The 24,433-nt window shown below is 38.0% G+C and overlaps 1 protein-coding gene across 10 annotated transcripts in view; it reads right to left on the minus strand.

Annotated features, from left to right (window-relative positions):
* Positions 1–16,859: 16,859 nt before the first annotated feature.
* Positions 16,860–24,433, minus strand: part of GDA (guanine deaminase) — a 126,087-nt gene continuing 118,513 nt past the window's right edge. For 7 of the 10 annotated variants that reach the window (XM_057720118.1, XM_057720108.1, XM_057720115.1 and 4 more), the window contains 3 exons: positions 24,374–24,401; positions 23,557–23,623; positions 19,701–20,524 (listed from right to left, as the gene is read on the minus strand). In XM_057720118.1, coding sequence (XP_057576101.1) covers positions 20,422–20,524; positions 23,557–23,623; positions 24,374–24,401 — 198 coding nt within the window. In that variant the 3' untranslated portion in view covers positions 19,701–20,421. The other 3 variants (XM_057720112.1, XM_057720114.1, XM_057720113.1) reach the window with 3 other exon arrangements.

Consider the following 24,433-nt stretch of genomic DNA (forward strand, 5'->3'; position numbering starts at 1 on the left):
TGGAGTCGAGATGGTCTAATGTGTCATTTAAAGCTTGTGTGTCTTTATTTATTTTCTGTTTGGATGATCTGTCCATTGATGTAAGTGGGGTGTTCAAGTCTCCCACTATTACTGTGTTACTGTCGATGTCCCCTTTTATAGCTGTTAGCATTTTCCTTATGTATTGAGGTGCTCCTATATTGGGGGCATAGATATTTACCATTGTGATATGTTCTTCTTGAATGGATCCCTTGATCATTATGTAGTGTCCTTCCTTGTCTCTTGTAATAGTCTTTACTTTCAAGTCTAATTTGTCTGATATGAGTATTGCTACTCCAGCTTTCTTTTGACTTCCACTTGCATGGAATATCTTTTTCCATCCCTTCACTTTCAGTCTATATGTATCCCTTGGTCTGAAGTGGGTTTCTTGTAGGCAGCATATAGAAGGGTCTTGTTTTTGTATCCATTCAGCCCATCTGTGTCTTTTGGTTGGAGCATTTAATCCATTTACATTTAAGGTGATTATTGATATGTGTGTTCCAGTTACCATTTTCTTGATTGTTTTGGGTTTGTATTTGTAGGTGTTTTCCTTTTCTTGTGTTTCCTACTTAGAGAAGTTCCTTTAGCACTTGTTGTAAGGCTGGTTTGGTGGTGCTGAATTCTCTTAACTTTTGCTTGTCTGGAAAGCTTTTGATTTCTCCCTCAAATCTGAGTGAGATTCTTGCTGGGTAGAGTATTCTTGGCTGTAGGTTTCTCTCTTTCAGGACTTTCAGTATATCCTGCCATTCCCTTCTGGCCTGCAGAGTTTCTGTAGAAAGGTCAGCTGTTATCCTGATGGGTTTTCCCTTATATGTTGTTTGTTGCTTTTCTCTTGCTGCTTTTAATATTTTTTCTTTGTGTTTAATTGTCATTAGTTTGATTAATATGTGTCTTGGTGTATTTCTCCTTGAGTTTATTCTGTATGGGACTCTCTGTGCTTCTTGGACTTGGTTAATTATTTCTTTTCCCATGTTGGGGAAGTTTTCCACTATAACCTCTTCAAATATTTTCTCAGACCCTTTCTTGTTTTCTTCTTCTTCTGAGATGCCTATAATTCGAATGTTGGTACGCTTAATGTTATCACTGAGGTCTCTGAGACTGTCTTCTATTCTTTTTATTCTTTTTTCTTTTTCCTGCTTTGTGGCAGTTATTTCCCCCATTCTATCTTCCAACTCACTTATTCGTTCTTCTGCCTCAGTCATTCTGCTGGTTATGGCATCTAGAGTATTTTTAATGTCAGTTATTTTGTTATCCATTGCTGTTTGTTTTTCTGAGTTCTTATGAACTGTTTCTTGTACTTTCTCTATTTTGTTATTGAGATTTTGTATCATTTTTACTATCATTACTCTAAATTTTTTTCAGGCATTTTTCCTATTTCCTCCTCATTTATTTGGTCTTGTGGGTTTTTTTCTTGCTCCTTTGCCTGCATGGTGTTTCTTTGTTTCCTCATGGTTGTCCAGACTTTTGGGGTTGCTTGTCCTGGTGATAGAGGTGTTTATAGAAGACTGTCCAAGCCTCAGACTAATGTCCAAGTATTGGATTAAACAAATATTAAGTCTAGGAAACACATGCATGTATAAGACACACAATTACTGTATCCATTAGGACATAAGGCTCTAGAAAGACCTGACAGAACCCCAGTGTGCTATCAGCTATTCAGAGAGAAACCCAACAGAAATTGAGAACTGAAACAGAACAAATCAGAGACAAAAGCAAAAGCAAACAAACAAACAAATAACAGCTTACACATACAAACATTAATCCAGGGAGATTTTATAAGCTAGGATCAAATATAGAAAAGAGCCAGAGTACCACCAGAGAGAATGGAGATTCTCAGAATGTAATTAGACACCTTACTAAGAACTAAGATGAAGACAAAAGCCTAATATTAAATACCAAGGCAGTGCGTCATCTGGAGAATAGAGCAAGGAGTCTGAGCAGACCAATAGTGTTGTTTATAAGTATGTTAAGATAAAATAAACTTAAAAAGGCTGGAAGAAAGGGGAACAGAAGAGCGTAATGTGGTTGGAAATATGCAAATAAAAAGAAAGGAATAGAAATGTATAAAGATAGGGATGAAAGGAAAGTATGAGAGATATATTGTCCATACTACCAAAAACTTAGCTAGATATAGAAGTATATAAAAAGGCAAAAAAAAAAAAAAAGAATAAAAAATATCCTTAAAAAATTATGTTATAAAACTTGTAGATCCCTTAGGGCTAAGATCGTATTTAATAAAGAAAAAAAAAAAAAAAGAGAGAGAAAAAGAAAAAAGAAAATCCAGAACTGATCCCAGAATGGACCAGTTCAATAGGCATTGATACTACTATTTCTGTTTCCTTAGCGTCTCAGCTGTAAGTGTCCTTCTCCTTGCCTTGGGTTTTTTTGCATTATTCTGTGACCAGCAGAGGTTCCTTTATTGTTCTTCTGTAAGCGTCAGTGTGTGGGGAGGGAGAGGGTACAATAGTGGCTCCTTCTCCTGGGAGTGAGTGAGCAGTGGCGCACTGTTGTTTCAGTCGGGCTTGGAGGTGCCTGTTGCAGAGGGACGCCGGTGGCTCAGGAGTAAACAGAAAGTCTTAGAGTTGGGCCTCTCTCGCGTTTTTTTTTTTTTTTTTTTTTTTCTCTCTCTCGGCAGCCTCCCCACTGCCAGCATTCCAAGGGGTTTTAATCTAGCCCCGCCCGAGTGCCTGATGGTGCTTGTTATCCCTGAGCACCTTAGGTGGCCCATGGGCGTCTCTCTGCTGCCTGTTGCAGAGGCGCTGAAAGAGAGAGAGAGGCTACGCACGCGGCTCCTCCCCCCCGCCCGTGAGCCTGCAGCCTCCAGCCACCATCATGGCCGGGCAGCTCTCAGGGACGGGCACTCCTCTCCGCGGACCTCCTCCCTCCTATCCTCTCGGTCCGTCACCTTACTGGCAACAATGTTTCTCACCCTGAACCAGCTCTCCGGTTCCCACGCTCCCGCTCCCGGACCCTCCGTTCAGCCGTGGATCGATGTCTTGGTCCGGGAACGCTGAGCTGCGCTGCGGACCCTCCTTATGTTTCTCACTCCCTCCCGTCTGCCACAGCTCTGCCGCTTCACCCTCTTTGAGCCTTCGTAGATGCCTCCCTACCGGCTATGTCGGGCTCCCCGCGGTCCTTTCTGGTGTCTGAGGCCGTTTGCTGGTGTTCAGCTGGTTCTCTGTGGGAATTACCGCATCCTTCCATGCATTCCCAATGCATCTGTGGAGACGGATGCACTCCACGTCCCTCTACTTCGCCGCCATCTTTTCTCCCCCTGATTTGCATTTTTGCCCACAACATACTTTCCAATTCTACCTCATTCACAACACTATATAGTATTGTGATTGTGTCAGTTGTTTCTTAGACAGGAGGACATTAGTCACATTCATTATCAGCCGAGTAATTTGACCCAAAGGGCAATAATAAGTCATGGTCAGCTTAGACAATTGAAATATCAGAATTTTTAACTGTGGCCTACTTAGCTTAGGCAAAAGACCCTTGGTCCTAGCTATTCTAACTGTTCCTCCTTTCCAGGGAACACAATATTAGACACATTGGGAAGTGTCGCTCTTCATTCTCTCTGTTAAGTTAGTATGTACGGAGGATTATGTATATCTGATTTAGTAATAGAATATGAATTTGTGTATGATCTCTAATGAACAGCTTATATATGAGCATAAAAACAAAAATCTATGGAAATGTGTGTCAGTGACAAGCCAAAGATAGGCCTTGAAATTTTGAATCAGTGTGAAGCCCAAATCAGGGTGTTCACTGCTGCCTACCAGCAACTCAAACAGTGTAGAAGCATATAAAGTAAAATTCAGTAACCAACCTGTCTGCCCTCCCATCTTTCTTCTTTGAAGTAAGCAAATATTCAGTGTGTGTGTATGTGTGTGTGTGTGTATAGATGCGTATATATGTATATACATAAGCTGTGGGGCTGAGGAAAGTGTATGGGAAGCAGCCCAGCTGGGATGTAGGTCTGCACTGTCTGGGACTCCTAGCCACATCACCACAGCCTGAGTCAAGGGCTGGAGAAAATAATTGGTCCCAACTGTGGGGAGAGTTGTGGCCCATAGGCATCTAGCTCTGGAAAGAAATCCCTCTAGGGAAGAACTGGGGACCCCTTCCTCTTGGAATGTCTCTCCGGTGCCCTCTACCAATGAAGCTTAATATTGTGTCAGCTACCAAAGGAAGAACATTTAAAGGGCCAGTTGCATTCTTACAGATCAGGCAACAAAGGATGAATTTAAGATTGATAGGCAATAAATTGATAACTGCCATAACACTGTACATATTACCCTGTCTATTTGAGTTATCTATTGGACTGTTAAAAAATCCCCAAATAGAATGGCTTAAAACAACCATCATTTTATTTTCTCTCATGATTCTGTGGGTTAATGAGGGGAGTTCTCCGATTCTGTGATGGCATGTGGGCTGTGGTCATCTGGAGACTCAGCTGGGATAGAACAGCCAAGGTGATTTTCTTACATGTATGGCATCTTGCAGAGATGACTGGAAGGCTCAGTTGGGATGCTGGAAAAGCTGAGTCTCTCTCTCTTCCTCTTTCCATGTAATCTTAGGACTTCTTTATCTCCATATGCCCTCTCTGTGGTCATTACAAATGGTCTCTGTAATAGGTTTCTTTAGCCAGACTTCTTAAATTGTGGCTTAGAGCTCCCCAAAAGCACAAAAGCAGAAGTTTCCAGGCTTTCTTAAGGCTTAGGCCCAGAACCAGCACACCATTACTTCTGCTGCATTCTGTTGATCAAAGTGAGTCCAAGTTCTAGCCCAGACTCAGTAGATAAAAATACTATATAAAGGCATGGATACTGGGAGGCATGGTTCATTAAGGTCCACCTCTGGCCTCCTGATTTTTTTCTATAAATGGGATTAATATTGCCTGACTCTCAATTATCATCACTTTCGAGGTATCATCACCTAGTAACAAGGTTGTAAAGGTGAAATAAGTCATGGGAAAATCTCTGGTGACTGCCTGCTCTGGATGAAAGGAAGTAGGCTTATCAATTTGAAGATGGTACAAAACTGGTATGCATAGTAAATTCTGGATCCAAAGACTAAAAGGTTGAAAAGGTGGACTAACTCTAGCACCATGCAATTCAATAGGCGTTGAGGAAAAGTCCAGCAGCTGGATCTAAAACTCCAATGAAAAAAAAAATGATGATGAGAAGACATATGACCTAACAGAGCAGTGTGAAAGAGAATGAAAAGTTTAGGTAGATAATAAAGCTCAATATGCGTCTATAGTGTCATGTGGTCAAATACCAAAAAGTGGTTGTAGCCCCCATGGATTAAAGTCCTGTATCTAAAAAATTTTTTTCAAAAAGTCCCCAACTATTATTGGGATATTAATAGGTACTTTATAGAGAAAAATGACTGGAAGGTGGTCTGTGGCCTAATAATTTTGGAAATAATGTGTAAAACAAAGCTAGACAAAATTATTAGGCCAAAGAATCATCTTCCAACCACGTTGAAAAACTCCTCAAAATCAATAATGTGCTACCATAAATAGTGAATCTTCAGGGGAAGGGGGATATGGTTAAAGATGCAATATTTCCCAAATTTTTTGGCCAGAGAAACTTTTTTTTTTTTTTTTTCATGAGACATCTCCCAGAATCTGTATTCTAGGGGACATACTTTGAAAAGCATGGTCCAGAATTAAGGATTTGTATCTTTCTTTGCTGGCCACCCAAGTTTAAAAACTTACCTTTAATCCATGGCAACATACTTAAAGGGGGTAACGGACTATCTGGGTATTGTTCAGGCAGAGGAGGTCTTAATGATGGAAAGAGGAAGAACAGTAAGATGTAAAGTACTGGGGATGCTTCATCTGGAGAAGAAAGTGCTTCAGTAGGACATAGTAGATATCTTCAAATATGTGAAGATTGTCACATGCAGATGGAGTAGGCTTGTTCTTGTAAGGGTTAACAGTGGGATGGGGTGGGGTAAGAAGTTGTAAGATTTTGTCTGTTCAAGAAAGGATCTTCCAGCTTGGTGGTTCAAGAGTGGAAAGAGCTTTGAGACATAACCTTGAACTCCCCATCACTCTCAGGGCTTAAACAAAGTTGGGTATCATTGTTGGAAATGTTAAAGAAGGGATTCAGACATCAGCCAGCTGGCCAGACAAGATGATCTTTAAAGTTTCCTTCCAAATCTGAGATTCTAAGTTTTTAAGACTTGATTCTTAATATCTTTCTTGGGACCCTTACAGCACCATTTCCCCATTTCCCGGGTGATGATTTCATTTGACTCTCTAATCCTGGCAGAAGGGCTGATGCCTTTAACTGGTAGTTGGTTTGCATAAGCTAGAACAAACTTTATGGTTTGAATCATGTATCTAAAATAATTGACCAAACTCTAGGCAGTGTTGTTGAATTTTATTATGTTGAATGTGTAAAGCAGTTTGTACTATATCCTTACTTCTTAAGCCAACTTTAATATGCCCATGGAAATTCATCATTTTGTGGTATTTCCACAGGGAAGATTCCTTTCTAATGGACAAATCTTTGCCTTTTATCTTTTAAGCTCTAAAGTGATTCAAGCAAGCCATTTGGGATATAACAATTTTGTTTCATTTTTCCCTTGTGAAATTGTCTTCATTAAGGACAGTAAGTAAATGATATTTGTTTGCATCAAGAATATAATTTTCTTTATGTGTAGTCTGTTATAGAATCTGGGTTCAATCTAAGAAATGATTTAATTTCCTTGCACAGGAAGAAAAAGTTCAACTTCCTGCTAGAAAAATAATACTCTAAATTTTCTTGTATTGTTTTGCACCTTTATTAAAATTATGAATTTATATTTTTCTGGGTATCAAGATAAAATTAATTTAGCCTCTTTATTCCTCTGCAACTTGGCCCTTTTAGAGGGAGACCTTGATTGTTTCATAGAGCAGTCTGTTCAAGCTTTGGCCACTAGGTGGTGCACTGGTTAAACATTATCTCCACCTTCCTGGATTGCTTGCAATCTTAACTTGTACTTGAAAAATACCAGTTTATATCTTGTACCAAAAGACCAGTTTCATTCACTTTGAAATAATCTTATTTACTCTTGCATTTTGGCGAGTTAGTTTTTCTTGCTCTCTCCCATGTATACATGTTATTGAACTTTTTGTTTCATTTTCTCATGTTAATGTCTCATGTCAATTTAATTCTTAGACCAGCCAGAAGAAACTAGAAGGGTAGAGGAAAATTTCTTACTTCCCGACAAAGGACACACTGTTTGCTATTGTTATTATCTCAGTCTTAGTTTTACTTTTCACTTTTAAAAGAAAAGTAGGAGAAAAAATTAGAAAAAGTCAGAAAAATGTGTTTCTCCTCAGAGTGGAGAGTACATCTGGTTGGGGTGTCCTACCTCTGGGAACTGGTGCCACCCTATCAAGGACTGCAAAGTCCACTGCATAAGTCACTTGTTCCCTCCCCTTGAAAACTGTTGACATTCAGCTACTATTGGTATGTAACTGAGAAGTAGGCAGGAGGTGGCAGCTATTTAAATGCAGAGGATTATTTCATAGGTATTTGGTGGAAACAAAGAATACCTAATAGGGCAATCAGACCAACTGATTGTGGTAACAGAAGCTTATTTCACCTTACCAGGGAGGACCTTTAACCCTAACTTGTTGTCAAAATGCCAGAAGAAGCCCCCCCCCCCCCCCGCCCCCGCCACCATCATTCAACCCCACACTGGCCTTAAGAAATGTTTGCCAGGATAACAGTTGCCTAAGAAGGAACTTTAAAATTCCATTTTAATGGCAGGCAGGTATTTATTCAAGTGTTGTACGATTACCTCCCCCCCCCCCCCAAATAAAAGCCTAAGAGGATTTAATACAATAAAGCTTATGAATCTTATGGGGCCCATGACAAGGAACTACACATAGGCTTTTTGGAAGCCTTAATTGAGGGTGAAAAAAAGTTATCAAGGGGCCAACACAGCTGCTCTCCTTTGGGGCCACGTGATCTCTTGTCTTCGCTTCTGTGCACAGGTCTGCCCTGCTCTGCTTCTCTCTACAGGCTGAATCTGCTTACTCATCTGGCTCATCGATGGCTTTAAACAGCCATTCCCAAATGGGAAGATATAAGCAGCCTCTGAATATAATGCCGTTATGGATCCAGTGGAAAACCCACTTAGTTTATTTAGGGCTTGAATTCTAATTCTAGGAAGTGATCATTGGATTGGTCTAGCTTGGATCAAATACAAATACTTGGCCAATCATCGTGATGGTGGGGATGGGGTGTCACAGTAGAGCATCCTGTGTAGAGGAAATGACTGCCACCTTTTGTAAGGGACAGTTCAGCAATGGCTGCCTTCTGGCAGGAGAGCACATGCAATTTTTTTTTTCATAAATTAAGACTTTTTGACTGCATAAAATTTAAAAATATTTAAACAGCAAAGAATATCTTAAGCAAAATAAAGGCTAAGAAAAGTTAGAAAAGTTACAAAGGAAACAAATGGTTGCAAAATGTTAACTCCTCTAAAATAACCAGTAAATTTAGTATTAAACAAACAAAAATATTACTAAGTTTAGCTGGGGTGTCATTATTTAGGTCTTTTGTGGGGCTTTTTTGCATTGTTTTTAAAACCAATTAAAACATTGAAATAAATATTAAGTAGCTTTTATAGATGTCTAATAAAAACTCATAGCATATAGAAATGATCTTTATTGTTTCACTTGTCTTCATCCAGTCATGTCAAACATCCCTCAAGTATGGTTTAGTATAGTGGACTTTTTATTTTAAAATAAAATACACCATCTGATTCTAGAGGAAATAAAATTGAAGTGGGAATAAAGTATTCATAAGAATTACATTTAAAAGGTCTATATTTGGAAAACGCTGTTTTAGACAATAAGAACAAATGTAGCATTAATTAAATAACGGCAGTTAAACTAAAAAAGTAAATCAAAATTATTCTTCTCAAAGAGAGAAAACAGTCAGATTGTGGTTGTAGATATTTGGGAGTCACCTGCTGCAAACCTGAATCAAATCTGCAGGTGACCCAGATCCCTGAGTCTTCACAGCTTAACTCTCCTTTTCAGGGATCTAATTTTCCAGAGGATTCTCCAACCTTCTCAGGCCCCTGCCCAGGGCTGCTTGTGGAACAGCAGGGGAGCCATTTGGGAAAAGCTGGCATCTAAACTCAGCATCAGCCAGTTGTTGTTCCTTGTGACCGTATTCTTTGCTTAGCTCATTCAACTTTCTCTCAGGTGACCGAGCTACCAACCAGCCTTCTTGTGCTTTTTTACCTCATGACTAATAATCCATCTTTGATGGAAGGAAGTATTTCTTTCTGATTCGTTCTCCAAGTCTGCTGCCATCTGTCTGTAGGAGGCACACTTCTGATGTAGATAGCTGATGTTTTCATTCATTTGGGGAAGTTTCTTCTCTATTAAGTGTTTAACTCCCTCCTCCGTTGATTTTCTGAGACGTTGTATTACATTCTTGGGGTAGTTCAAGGAGTATTTGCAGTTTCAGCTGAAGCTTTTGGATTTCATTTTGAAGGTGTGAATTTTTAGGCTGTAAACACGCTTCCTCAAGTTGATGACTTTTTATTTGACTGTGTGATCTTTATGCAGTTGATTTTCTTCACATAATTCATAAATGTGTCCTTGACTTTGTCCTTCAAGCCTTATTAAGTAAACAGCATCAATGAGTTTCTTCAAGTCAACTGATTCATAGTCTAGGTGATCTCCACTTTCTGATTTATTCTTTTTGTCTAATTTCAAGTTGCCAACATAAAATGCTTTCTAAGTGCAGTTCTGGATATTTTGACTGGCCCTCCTTATCATTTACAACTTGTTTCATTCATGTATTCGAGTCCTCAAGTATTTTTTTTCCTGTTCCTTCAATTCTTGTACTCTTTCCTTCCACCTGGCAGTTGTTTGGGAAAGCAGTTTCAGGCCTTCCTGATTTATCCAGACCATCCGTGATTTCCCTCTGAAGTTGCTCTGCACTCTTCTGAGATGCTTTTAAGATGTTTTTGGCATCAGTCACCATGGAGCAACAGGATCTTAATGCATCTTTGAGTGGTTTTGTCTGTCCTTGAAGTCCAGCCATCATCACACCATGAAATGAAAGTTTAGGGGGTTTGCTTTTCTGTTCTTTTCGGAGAAGATCTACAATGTCCTCAAATAAAGATGTGAACCTGTTTGTATATTTACTAAGTGCTGCCAGATTCAGTGTGTGTGATTCAAAGGACTGGCCTCCTCGCCAGTGATTTGAGGGCTCTATCGGTTTGTGGAATCAGTCTGACCCTCTCACAGACATTACAACATTCTTCATCCCAAGCAAAAAATCTTTTATTAGCTCTTTTTAGGAGCTCCTTAAAGTATGTTACTCTTTTTTATAACAACAATCAGGATAGCATATACCAGAATCTTCCAGAGACCCACAGAGACCCAAGCCTTGGCTCAAGCATTCGTACACCAGAGCACTGAACAGCCCCTCCAGGACCAGCTGGGAAGACACTTTTGTGGCTGTCATCAGGCCCTCCATGACTCCAAAGGGACCACTGCTCGGTCTCCAGTTGCCAATACCTGCGGGCCACAACTGACCACAAGGAACCCTGTGGAGTTTCCCTCTTCTAACCCAAACGAGTGGTTGGCAAACAGGACAGGCCATCAGTAGGCTGGCGCTCGAGTTCTGTAAAACAGAGTCTCTAACTTGGCTCTGCTCACGATTCTGCACAAATAGAAAGTGCAGTTATACGTCCAGTGCATTGGGCAAGTGGAAACACGGATAGCAGCCAGAGGAAACCAGCCTGAGCTCTGACCACTCTGACCCGGTGCCAGGAAGACTAGAAGACCAAAGCAGTGCCATGCCGTTACCTATTTTCTGCCCATGCGCAGGTCAGGGAGTCATGATGGTGCACGCTGTGGCGGAGGACTGCACTCATCCTCCTAAGTTCAAGTTTCCTTCGGCAGCAGGGAGGCCTAATCCTGCCTGCAAAATCACAGGGCTCTTTCTCGTCTGGAGGCTCCCCTCCCACCACCCCCACTTGGCATTTGGTCTGTCCAGGAGGCAGGTGGGGAGAGCACTTGAAAGGACTCAGCAAAGGTGTAAACTAACAGCACTGGATGTCAGTATCAGAATGGCAGTGTCTTAACAGTTTATGAATTTTTTGTGGGGCCAGTTTGTCCTCTATCAATCCATGTACTCCTGGACTGGGGACACTCTCTTCCACTGGTGACTTGTGACCCAGGCTTCTTCCATCATGTGACTCTGCCATGTTCAGCTCACGGCTCCCAAGGATGTCCTGCAGTTGGTCTCCAGTCCATGGAATCAAAGTGTGGCTGCCTCTGCGGAGGGAGCAGGTCCTTCTTTGGGAGGAATGTGCCACCGTTCACTTTTTTTTCATTTAATTTTTATTTTGTATTGGGATATAGTTGATTTACAATGTTGTGTTAGTTTCAGGAGTACAGCAAAGTGGTTCAGTTATACATATACATATAATGATTCTTTTCCCATATAGGAGTTCCCTGTGCTATACAATAGGTCCTTGTTGATTATCTATTTTGTATATAGGATTGTGTGTCTGTTAATCCCTAATTTATCCCTCCCCCACCATACCTTTCCCCCTCAGTAATAATAAGTTTGTTTTTAAAGTCTGAGAGTCTGTTACTAATAAGTCCATTAGTATCATCTTTTTAGATTCCACATATAAGTGATATATTTGTCTTTCTCTGTCTTACTTCACTTAGTATGATCATCTCTAGGTCTATCCATGTTGCCACAAATGGCATTATTTCATTCTTTTATTTGGCTGAGTAATATTCCATTGTATATATGTACCATATTTTCTTTATCCATTCATCTGTCGATGGACATTTAGGTTACTTCCATGTTCTGGTTATTGCAAATAGTGCTGCAGTGAACATCAGGGTGCATGCATCCTTTCAAATTATGGTTTTCTCTGGATATATGTCTGGCTCTATTTTTAGTTTTTTAAGGAATCTTCATTCTGTTCTCCACAGTGGCTGTACCAATTTACAATCCCACCAACAGTATAGGAGAGTTCCTTTTTCTCCACACCCTCTCCAGCATTTATTGTTTGTAGACTTTTTAATAATGACCATTCTGACCAATGTGAGGTGCTACCTCATTGTAGTTTTATTTACATTTCTTTTTTTTTTTTTCCCAGCTCAGCCTAAAACCTTTTTTTTATTTTTTATTTTTTTGGGAGTACACCAAGTTCAATCATCTGTTTTTATACACATATCCCCATATTCCCTCCCTTCCTTGACTCCCCCCCCCCGAGTCCTCCCCTACATTTCTTTAATAGTTAGTGATGTTGAGTATCTTTTCATTTGCTTTTTGGCAATCTGTAATCTACTTTTGAGAAGTCTATTTAGATCTTCTGCCCACTTTTTGATTGGGTTGTTTGTTTTTTGATATTGAGCTGCATGAGCTGTTTGTATATTTTGGAAATTAACCCCTTGTCCGTCACATCATTTGCAAATATTTTCTTCTATTCTGTGGGTTGTCTTTTTTTTCCTGCACATATCTTTTTTTCTTTAAAAACTTTTATTGAGATACAATTGACATACAATAAACTGCATATATTTAAAGTGTACAATTAGATATTTTTTCTTATTAGTAATGTATATATGGCAATCCCAATCTCCCAATTCATTCCCCCCCAGCACCCCTGCTTTCCGCACTTGGTGTCTATATGCTTGTTCTCTGCATCTGTGTCTCTATTTCTGCCTTGCAAACTGGTTGATTTGTACCATTTTTCTAGATTCTGCATATATGTGTTAATATACGATATTTATTTTTCTCTTTCTGACTCACTTCACTCTGTATGACAGTCTCTAGGTCCATCCATGTCTCTACAAATGTCACAATTTCATTCCTTTTTATAGCTGAGTAATATTCCATTGTATATATGTACCGCCTCCTCTCTATCCATTCATCTGTTGATGGACATTTAGGTTGCTTCCATGTCCTGGCTATTGTAAATAGTGCTGCAATGAATATTGGAGTGCATGTGTCTTTTGTGGCTTGCCTTTACATTTTGTTTATGGTTTCCTTTGCTTTGCAAAAGCTTTTAAGTTTAACTGGGTCCTATTTGTTTATTTTTGTTTTTATTTTCATTACTCTAGGAGGTGGATCCCAAAAGATATTGCTGTGATATATGTCAAAGAGTGTTATGCCTGTGTTTTCCTCTTAGAGTTTTATAGTATCTGGTCTTACATTGAGATTTTAATCCATTTTGACTTTATTTTTGTGTGATGTTAGACAATGTTCTAATTTCATTCTTTTACATGTTGATGACCAGTTTTCCCAGCAACACTTATTGAAAGGACTGTCTTTTCTCCTTTCTGTATTCTTGCCCCCTTTGACCATATGTGCATGGGTTTTTTTTTTTCTGAGTTTTCTATACTGTTCCATTGATCTATATTTCTGTTTTTGTGCAAGTACCATACTGTTTTGATTACTGTAGTTTTGTATTATAGTTTTAAGTCAGGGAGCCTGATTCCTCCAACTCTATTTTTCTTTCTCAGGATTGCTTTGGCTACTTAAGGTCTTTTGTGTCACCACACAAATTTTAAAATTTTTTGTTCTAGTTCTGTGAAAAATGTCTTTGGCAGTTTGATAGGGATTGCATTAAATCTGTAGATTGCTTTGGGTAGTATAGTCATTTTCATAATATTGACTCTTCCAATCCAAGAACACAGTATATCTTTCCAACTGTTTGTGTCATCTTCATTTTCTTTAATCAGTGTCATATAGTTTTCAGGGTACAGGTAGTTTGGCTCCTTAGGGAGATTTATTCATAGGTATTTTATTCTTTTTGATGCAATGGTAAATGGGATTATTTGCTTAATTTCTCTTTCTGATCTTGCATTGTTAGTGTTTAGAAATGCAACAGATTTCTGTATATTTGTTTTGTATTCTGCAACCTTACCAAATTAATTGATGAGCTTTAGTAGTTTTCTGGTAGCAACTTTAGGATTTTCTCTGTATAGTATCATGTCATATGCAAATAGTGACACTTTTACCTCTTCTTCCCCAATTTGGATTCCTTTTATTTCTTTTTCTTTTCTAATTGCCATGGCTAGGACTTCCAAAACTATGTTGAATAAAAGTGGTGCGAGTGGACATCCTTGTCTTATTCCTGATCTTAGAGGAAATGCTTTCAGCTTTTCACCATTGAGTGTGATGTTAGCTGTAGGCTTGTCATATATGGCCTTTATTATGTTGACATATGTTCCCTCTATTCCCACTTTCTGGAGAGTTTTTATCATAAATGGATGTGGAATTTTATCAGTGGCTTTTTCTGCATCTACTGAGATGATCATATGGTTTTTATTCTTCAGTTTGTTAATGTGGTGTATCACACTGATTGATCTGTGGATATTGAAAAATTCTTGCATCCCTGGGGTAAATCTCACCTGATCATGGTGTATGATCCTTTTAATGTATTGTTGGATTTCATTTGTAAGAATTTTGTTGAGGATTTTTGTGTCTATGTTCATCACTGATATTGGCCTGTAATTTTCTTTTCTTTTCTTTTTTTTTTTGGTGGTATCTTTGTTGGGTTTTGGCATCAAAGTGATGGTGACCTCGTAGAATGAGTTTGGAAGTGTTCCTTCCTCTGCAATTTTTTGGAATAGTTTCAGAAGGATAGCTGTTAACTTTTCCTAAATGTTTGGTAGAATTCACCTGCGAAGCCTTCTGGTCCTGGACTTATGTTTGTTGGGAGTTTTTAAGTCACAGATTCAATTTCAGTACTTATGATTGATCTGTTCATAGTTTCTGTTTCTCGCTGCTTCAGTCTTGGGAGATTGTACCTTTCTAAGAATTTGTCCATTTCTTCTAGGTTGTCCATTTTATTGGCATATAGTTACCTGTAGTAGTCTCTTATGGTCCTTTGTATTTCTGTGATGTTGGTTATAACTTCTTTTTCATTTCTAATTTTATTGATTTGGGCCCTCTCCTTTTTTTTTCTCGATGAGTCTGGCTAGAGGTTTATCGATTTTGTTTATCTCTTCAAAGACTCAGATTTTCGTTTCATTGGTCTTTTCTGTTGTTTTCTTCATCTCTATTTCATTTATTTCTGCTCTGATCTTTATGATTTCTTTCCTTCTACTAATTTTGGGGTTCGTTTGTTCTTTAGGTGTAAGGTTAGGTCATTTATTTGAGATTTTTCATGTTTCCTGAGGCAAGCTTGTATTACTATAAACTTTCCTCTTAGAACTGATTTTGCTGCATCCCATAGGTTTTGGATTGTCATGTTTTTATTTTTATTCATCTCTAGGTATTTTTTTTATTTCCTCTTTGATTTCTTCAGTGATTCATTGGTTGTTTAGTAGCATATTTTTTAGCCTCCATGTGTTTATGTGTTTTTAGGTTTTTTTTTTTTTCTTGTAGTTTATTTCTAATCTCATAGTGTTGTATTTGGAAAAGATGCTTGATATGATTTCAGTTTTCTTAAATTACTGAGACTTGCTTTGTGGCCCAGCATGTGATCTTTCCTGGAGAATGTTCCATGTGCACTTGAGAAGAATGTGTATTCAGTTGCTTTTGGATGGAATGCTCTGTAAATATCAGTTAATACCATCTTATCAAATGTGTCACTTAAGGCCTATGTTTCTTTATTGATTTTTCTGTCTGGATGATCTTTCCATTGATGAAAGTGGGATGTTAAAGTCCCCCACTATTATTATGTTACTGTCAGTTTCTCCTTTTATGGCTGTTAGCATTTGCCTTATATATTGAGATGCTTCTATGTTGGGTGCATATATATTTACGATTGTTATATTTTCTTCTTAGATTGATCCCTTGATCATTATGTAGTGTCCTTCCTTGTCTTTTGTAACAGTCTTTATTTCAGTCTATTTTGTCTGATATGAGCATTGCTATTCCAACTTTCTTTTGATTTCCTTTTGCATGGAATACCTTTTCTATCCCCTCACTTTCAGTCTGTATATGTCCCGAGATCCGAAGTGGGTCTCTTGTAGACAGCATGTGTATGCGTCTTGTATCTATTCTACCAGTAGTCTATGTCTTTTCATTGGAACATTTAATCCATTTATATTTAAGATAATTATTGATATGTATGTTCTTATTGCCATTTGTTTTTGTAGGTCATTTTTTCCCATTCCTCTTTTGTTCTATTCTATTGTGATTTGATGACTATCTTTAGTGTTAGGCAGCCTGTCTGCTGATGGGTGGGTCTGTGTTCCTGCCCTGCTTGTTGTTTGGCCTGAGGCATCCCAGCACTGGAGCTTACAGGCCATTGGGTGAGGCCAGGTCTTGGTGCTAATGACCCAAGCAATATATCTGCCTCCAGGAAGAGTTCAGTAGATGTGCACTCCCTGATATTTCCACCACCAGATTTTACGACCCCAGAGAGATCCACATCCACCCCTCCCCCATCTCCCCAAGAGGCCCTCCAAGAACAGCAGATAAGTCTGGCCCAGGCTCCTATGAAATTGCTGCTTTTACTCTGCATCCTGATATGCACGAGATCTTGTGTGCACCCTCCAAGAGTGGAGTCTGTTTCCCCCAGTTCTGTGGAGCTCCTGCAATCAAGCCCCACTGGCCTTCAAAGCCAAATGCTCTGGGGGCTCCTCCTCCTGATGCTGGACCCCTCAGCTGGGGAGCCTGATGTGGGTCTCAGAGCTCTCAGTCCTGTGGGAGAGCTTCTGCAGTATAATTATCCTCGAGTTTGTGGGTCACCCACCTGGGTGGTATGGGATTTCATTATATTACAAGTGCACCCCTCCTCTTGTCTCATATGCTTTCTTCTTTATGTCTTTGGACGCAGAATATCTTTTTTTGATAGGTCCCAGTCTTTTTTTATAGATGGTTGTTTAGCTGTCAGTTTTGATTTTGGTGTGCTCATGAGAGGAGGTGAGCCAATTTTGATTTCCTTTAGAATCAATTATGCCATGTTAAATGGTCTACAGGACCACAAACAACACTAAATGAAGGTTGTATATGCGTTTATGTTGACTTCTTCCTTACTTGGGCATTAATTTTATAGGGAACATAAAGGTTTTGTACAGATTTTCTCATAATGGTGTTTTTCCCCCCTATAAATTACAGTAAATAATCCACTCAAAAGAGATTTTGCAGTTGTCTTGGGCATCAGCAAATCTATCACTGAGCTTAAAACAACAATCACAAACAACCCAAATTCCATAGCTTCTCTTTTACATGCACACTGCCAAAACTTCCATGAGATTTTACCAAATGCACAGTGTGCCATTGTCCCAGGATGGGACATATTTGTGATACTGGAGGATTTGTTTGGTTATATAAATTAACCCAGAATACATAATTTGCAAAGCCTGATTCATCTTTCATAGTTCAGCCAGGAGGAAAGTGTTCATGAATTGAAAGAATTATGTGTGCTGCTTTTTCTGAGCTTCTTAAGTTATCCTTTGAAATAACAAAAGCCTCTCATGTCTTTATCTGTTCATGTGCTTCAGTCAGGTTTTCAAAGTGCTTTCCAAGCACAAAGCCATCTCTGCATTTATTCTCCAGCTCAGGTGTGGATGGAATCAACTCTTGTAGAAAGAGAAAGAAAAAGAAAGCATCAAAGCTCTTTAAGGTCTCTCAAGTGCTCTAGGAAGCAAATTTAGTCATGAAAAAAGAGTAAAATTCTTCCTTGGTTTACTCATTTATGGGTTTTGGCTTTATTTGACAGCAGTAAAACAGAAGTCTGATACAGAGATTGTCCAGGATTAGGAGCACAGAAATTAATTTGACAGTGAAGCTACAAGTTTTGGTTTTTAAGCAAGTTTATGAGAACCTCTTATCATTTGAATAAATGATAATCTTTCTAGGGCCTTTATTTCTCTTATGTTAGATTTTACTGCTATGACTTTGAGCTTTCTTTCTACAAATAGAGAAATAGATGTTTGCTTAATTCTCTATAGGGATGAGCAGAATCTAGGCAACTGAGGAGGGCCCCAGTGACCTGAGAAATTCTATGTTATCTGTTCATATTTTATCACTTTTTACCATGGGGCAGAAATGTTTTATTTTTTCTGAGTTACCGCTGAAAATTTTCTCAACAAAGTTTTTGCCATAGAGAATGCTTTTTTTAGCTACGTCTCTCTCTTTCTTTCCACGCTGAAATATAGACCTTACTAATATAGAAGCATGAAAATTCAAGGAGTATGAGAAATTTCATGTGATTTTACAATGATAGTGTAGGCAGCCTTGATGGTAAAAGAGGATGAGTCTGAATTAGTGAAAAAAAGTTAATTACACTTTAAAATAATCTATCATTTCAAAGAACAGTGAATACTTTGCTTATCCCATTTAAAAATGAGGTTTGAAAAAAACCCTACTCCTGTTAGTGACAACTAACTGCTTGTGGGTCCAGTTCCTTTGAGTGCCTCTTTACCACAGGCCCTTTTTTCTACTGGCAGATATATATTTCATGTCTAAACCTTATTTTATTTAAATCCTGAATTGAGTGCCATGCAGTAATTTGTATTTGTCTATTAACTGCCCATTACAAAACTCTGTGCCTACAATGTGCAAATTAAATTAGGCAGACTTTATTGCTACATAATGCACATGAACATTCTCTTCTGGGTATTTTGACTAAGTTGTTCCTTAGGAGGAAAAAAAAAGATGCTTAGTAAGTTGCTCAGAACATTGAGGGAGAATTTATAGACCAAGTTTACTAGTCTCTTAGGCTTCATGTTATAAATAAAAAATAATGAACATAATAGTGCTGAAGAAAATCAGATTTAATCCTTGCAGAATATTTTTATGTACAGAGGGATCCTTATCACCACTTGATTTCAATTCTAAAAACTAAACTGAGAAAAATACATTTTAAATGATTTTTATTTCTGTTCAGTGTGTATTCATTTAAAAAATAATAATTACCATACAGAGAGCACTCACTTTGTTCCAGATGCTATCTCAAGTGCTGGCTATGTATTATTTTATTTAATCCACATGATTCTAAGGCCGGCCCTCATGTCATGGCCAAATCACAGAATGGAGCCATGGAGACAAAGTATACAAGTCAAATGACAATGGAAACTGCTTCCACACCACAGGTGATAACCCATTAGAAGTTCAAGAAACCAGTTTGGAAACTCACTATCAGCATTTAAAACATTACAGAGAATAGAATAGAATGGGAAATACCCCAGGGTATCACAGGTAGAGAAGGTATCATTTTGTGAAGCTTTTGTTTTAAATACTCATGCACATGTGTATGTGTGAACTAATTCTTGATGTTAAAGTGCATGTCTCACTCTGGGTTGTGGCTTAAAAAATATGAAATATCAACTATGCCTAAATCAAAGGCAATAATAATCTGATTCTAAAGGGCTGAACATTATAGCTATAGCTAAAATTTTAAGTTATGTATAGTGACTATTTATAGGATAGAAGATACATGTTGACTCACAGCTAAATATTCTTTTTTTTTTGCAGTCTTATGATATTCTTTTTTTTCTTATTGAGGTACCATTAGTTTATAACATCATATAAATTTCATGTGTACAACATTATATTTCTACTTCTGTATACACTACAACATGCTTACCACCAAAAATTTAGTTTCCATCCATCACTGTATAGTTGACCCCCTTTAGTCTTTTGAGTTCATGTTAAAAGGAGACAAACATTGTAAATTAATTCCCCTTCTATCAGATTGGTAGAACTCACAACAACAAAAACACGTAAACACAAAATCTCATTTATTATTGTCTGAAGCACAAAGGAGCTCACTCAGCACAAGAACAATAAGCAAATCACACAAATATTGAGAAAAAATGTTCCCATACATACGTATATATATTCTTAAGAGCAATGATCAGAAGTTTAACACAATGTAAGGTGGTTTTCAATAAGAATGCTTTCTGACAGGCTTTTGAGTAGGAAGTGAACAATCAATGCCACATAATAGCTGTTACTCAAGTCATTTGAATTCAGTGGACTGTGGAAACCATCTTGGAATTTATATTTAGTTTCATGATTGGCCTGTTCAACTTTTGCATTTCACTCAATTTGGACCAGATTTACAAATTAACTCCTCACCTCTTGATCTCTCACACACAGGACTGTAGGAGGGGCAGGAAGGAGGGGCTGGGCATGAAAACATGCATGGGACCAATGCCAGGGTTTCTAATACCTGTCTGTTCATTTCTGCACTTCTTTCTATGCTTTAGAGACATGAAAAAAGTGTCAGCATCCAAAGTCATACCTGAACTGGCTAAGTAGATCTGAAATTGCAAAGAAAAAAAAAACACCTTAAAAATTCACAAATATCCACCAGTTTGAAAATTTCTTCAAGACATTGCCCATGACATACTTTGTAGTCTACCTTTTAATAACTCAGAACATGCTTAAAAAAACAAAAAACATATGATTGCTTCCGGCATCATCACCTCTGTCCAGTAGGCTAGAGGAGCATCCAACTCGGGAAATCTTCCGGGTATAGCACAAGGTAGAATTGATACAATGTGCCGTCCAGCTTGTCTTTCAAGCTTTCCATATGTCTGGTTCTGAGGTGAAAAAATTAAAAATAGGAAGAGTCTGGAAGGGAGTGAAGATTCAAAATACATTGCTGGTTCTCACAGCCATTGTTTCCCTTCTGAGATCTCAACTGTAGCTGCCAACAGGGATATTCAAGGGCACACTTCACATCAGCTAAGCATAACAGGGGTGTTTCCCTACTGCCTTCCTTCCTTGACCATGCAGAATTCTCACAGAAATAAAAAGAGACTCAATGGGGTTCAATGTTCATAATATTAATTTAGAAATACCTTCTCCTAGCATGAAGGAAGCTTATCTCAAGATATTCTCTTAGAACCTAAAACCCTTGACAATTAAATCAGAAGGAGCTGGGAGAATAAATAAGGGGACAGAGTTTCCTCGGTTTCAGTTTACAACTACTAGGGCAACCTCTCCTGTTATAATCCTACATTTTACTCTCTTTTGAAAATTAAATTCACATTGGCTGATTAGCCTGCTTTTGTGTTGCAAAAATATTTTCAAACATATGATAGTCACTACTGTTGAGTACGTTTCTACCTGTTAGAGTGTATTGCATTAAAAATCTCATGAAACATGAGGCAAATAGTGCAGAGTAGGGTGAGGGGGCTAAGAAGACGTTTTAATTCTTCCTTTCCTGTCAGAGGGCAAAATATTTAAACATAAAGTGACAAATAGGATCGGCTTGGAATACTGCCTCTCTGCAATTCAGAAAAGTCAACCTGCATTAAGCAAAGGCAACATTTCAAAGTGCAGAACATCTGGGCACGTGTATGGCTAATGCCTGCAGTACTGGGAAAAAGCATTGCAACATTCAGCAATGCTGTACTTGGGGAAATAAAACACATAAGTTATAAGTGATGCAGGGAGATCAAAGTACATGTAAACATTTCAACATATTCATATTTTACTAGAAAAGATATTCAGGTCTTAACATATTATTGGGGCTAAATTTAACATTTGACATATTTGTTGTATATGGCCATTCTTCCTGCTTCTGATGCTACACTTATTTATATTTACTGCATATGAGTCCTAAATCTAAATGAAAACTGATGTTCAACATCAAACTGTACACCCTTAAAGAAGGTAAAAGTGTAGGATCTTGCACTTCATCCAAATTCCTAAGCCCACTCATGTGGGTTAGACACTAGGTAACCAGGTTTCTTTAGCAGGGACTGGGGAGATAGAGCAGAAAACATCTGCCAGCACTATAGAGAAATAGAAAGAAATTTGGTGGGGCATCTTTGACACGGCTCAGGAACTAGCAATTCTGGAAATACAGAGACTGAGACTGGAAACTGGGTTTACCAAATTACTTAATACCTCACAACACAAACTCTGGTGTGTGTGTGTGTGTGTGTGTGTGTGTGTGTGTATTTAAATAAGGCCAAAACTTTGTTCTATCTTTAGGTGTAGTATATATACAAGTCTAGAAGTATTTCCCCAGGGGTGAGAGGCCAGAGACTGAGCAAATTACTGCTGAATTAGCATGACTATATAAAAATAAAATTTATAGTACCAGAGAAGAAACTTTCTTCTTCATTCTGTAGATACGGAGTTAGCTATATTACATAAAGTTCTCTACTATAAGGTGATAATAAGGGGTCATCCCTAAGCCCTAGGTATGAGTGTTATGCTATATTAAGAAAATCTACTCCTTTTTCTTGCTGGTTTATAGGATTTGGAGTCAAATGAGAAAAATATTGTATTTAAATAATATTTGTATCAATATTTCTTAAGGATGTATGAAGTCATAATTTGTTTTTAATTCTAGGTTATGGGAAAGCACACTATATTAGGAAACATAAAAACACTCTTTGTTTAATATTTCTAGGTGTCTAGTACAGATTAAGTCCTATTAATATAAATAGTAGTGGGACATCTAAATATTTTTTCATTATCCTAAAATTCTAATATCCTGAAAATTATTAGGAATTAAAAAACACAAGATAAAATTGAAAACTAGAGTACTTTGAATATGCAAGGTTTAAATATTTTTAATAATACTTATCTAATAGGATTTGTCCTTTATTTTAAAGTCCTAACAGGTTGATATCTGAGTATGAAATTTCCAGCAACTATGGAATAGTCCTTTAGGAGAATGGGTCACTGCAATGAAACCCTTCTGTTTAGCACTGACAGCTCCTGGATGCCCAGTACTTGCCCCAATTTATGAAGACTCCAATCAACAGTGGAGTATGAAATTTGTTTCTTTTCCAATAAAACTGAAGCAATAATAGCATCACACAGTTATACATTAAGGTGATTTTAAAGTACACAAAAGTACAGCTATTTATGCCATGTAGTTATGTGAATAATATTCCTAAGAGACTTTAAATCTTTAATACCCAACTTCTGTCAAACACTTTGAAGCACAGAACTATATTAAGAAAGCATGTGGCATTCAATTTCTGACATTTCATCCCCAAAGAAGGCAAAGCACAACAATAACATCTCTGAAATGCAAATTTCATTAAGTGTAAATTTCCAGAACACGAGGTCAATCTAGAAACATATTTTAAAATTCAGCAAGTTCTCTTTTTAAATTAGTATGCTCAGTATATAATTTTCAGACACAATCTGAAGTGATTTTCCGTCGTTTGTTCATAGTCTAACTTTTTCTCCCTCATAAAAATATACTCACTAGTTCATTTTCTGTTTTCTAATTTTCACATTTACTAGCTCAAAATATCTAACCTTATAGGAATATCTTTTCTTTCCACATTTCCAAATGTGAAATAGATTTCATTTAAATCTCACAATAAGACCACCACCAGTAATAATATTCCCTTATGTTTGAACTTTAAAGTAAATCTAAACAGCTCAAAAAGGAGAAATTTTTAATCCTCCCAACCAAAGAATTGAGAATTAGCACAACTTCCTTCAAACGATTTGTCAAGTGAATACTGTAACTAGATGCAGAAGGAGATAGTCATCCCAAGAACAAGGTACTGTTTTTTGACTTCCTAACTCTGCCCGGGCACAAGAAGATGCAGAACTGTGTTACCCCAGGAGAACTCATAGATGCTGAGGGTCTTACACTGAGCTTGAAAAGGGAACAACCTGCTTTCCGCCCACATACACCTCCTCAATATTTCGGTCATCTCCTGCAAGAAAAATCAAGGAATCGTTTGTAATCTGAACAGGGAGATACGACTGATAGAAGAGGCTGCATCTAATTTGAGGATTAGAGTCTGAAATACACGCCTAAAGGAGAATTCACATGAAGTTGAATCCATCCCCAGTCACTGTCCTTTCAGCTGAAGTGAGTGGTTTCCATTTCCAGCCAAAATTGTAAAAGAAATACTTATCTTTGCACCCCAGAATCATACTCAGGATGGTAAGATGAAGGGCCTGCAAGAATTGAGCTTCGCAAGAAATACCACGTGTCTCTTCCACCCCAAATTCACTCAGAACTCAGAGCTCACTTAACTGAGTGGGAGGAAGAGTAGAATCTTCTGCACCATTTATTTCTCTCTCTCAGTCAATAGAATTGAATGTGAGCATATTAAAAAGCATGTGTGGCAAGGCTTCACCACATACTTATCACAAATACAACGTGGCAGGGCAAACTGGGGGGTACAGAACCAGTGTAGGAGGAAGGTACAGGATGATCTCTTCTCCTTGGCCTGCCATTCCTCAGTTTAGGATTTATGACTATGCTCTAGAGGGGCGTATTCATTTCAAATAGTGCCTTTAATTATTGTGCCATAAATGGGCTCGATGCTGCGGAATGTTAAAAAAATAATCAAAGCAAATGATCACACATAAGGCTTAACATATAGTACAATAAATGCAGAGAACATACTGATGAGACAAAGAAAGATTTTGTTTAACATACAGACATATATACCTACCTAGATAGAGGAACTTCTGGATAACAGCCTAAAATGAAAAATAAAGATAATGATAAGAAA

Source organism: Hippopotamus amphibius, chromosome 2 (genome assembly GCF_030028045.1).
Source record: "Hippopotamus amphibius kiboko isolate mHipAmp2 chromosome 2, mHipAmp2.hap2, whole genome shotgun sequence".
In the NCBI taxonomy this organism is placed as follows: domain Eukaryota; kingdom Metazoa; phylum Chordata; class Mammalia; order Artiodactyla; family Hippopotamidae; genus Hippopotamus; species Hippopotamus amphibius.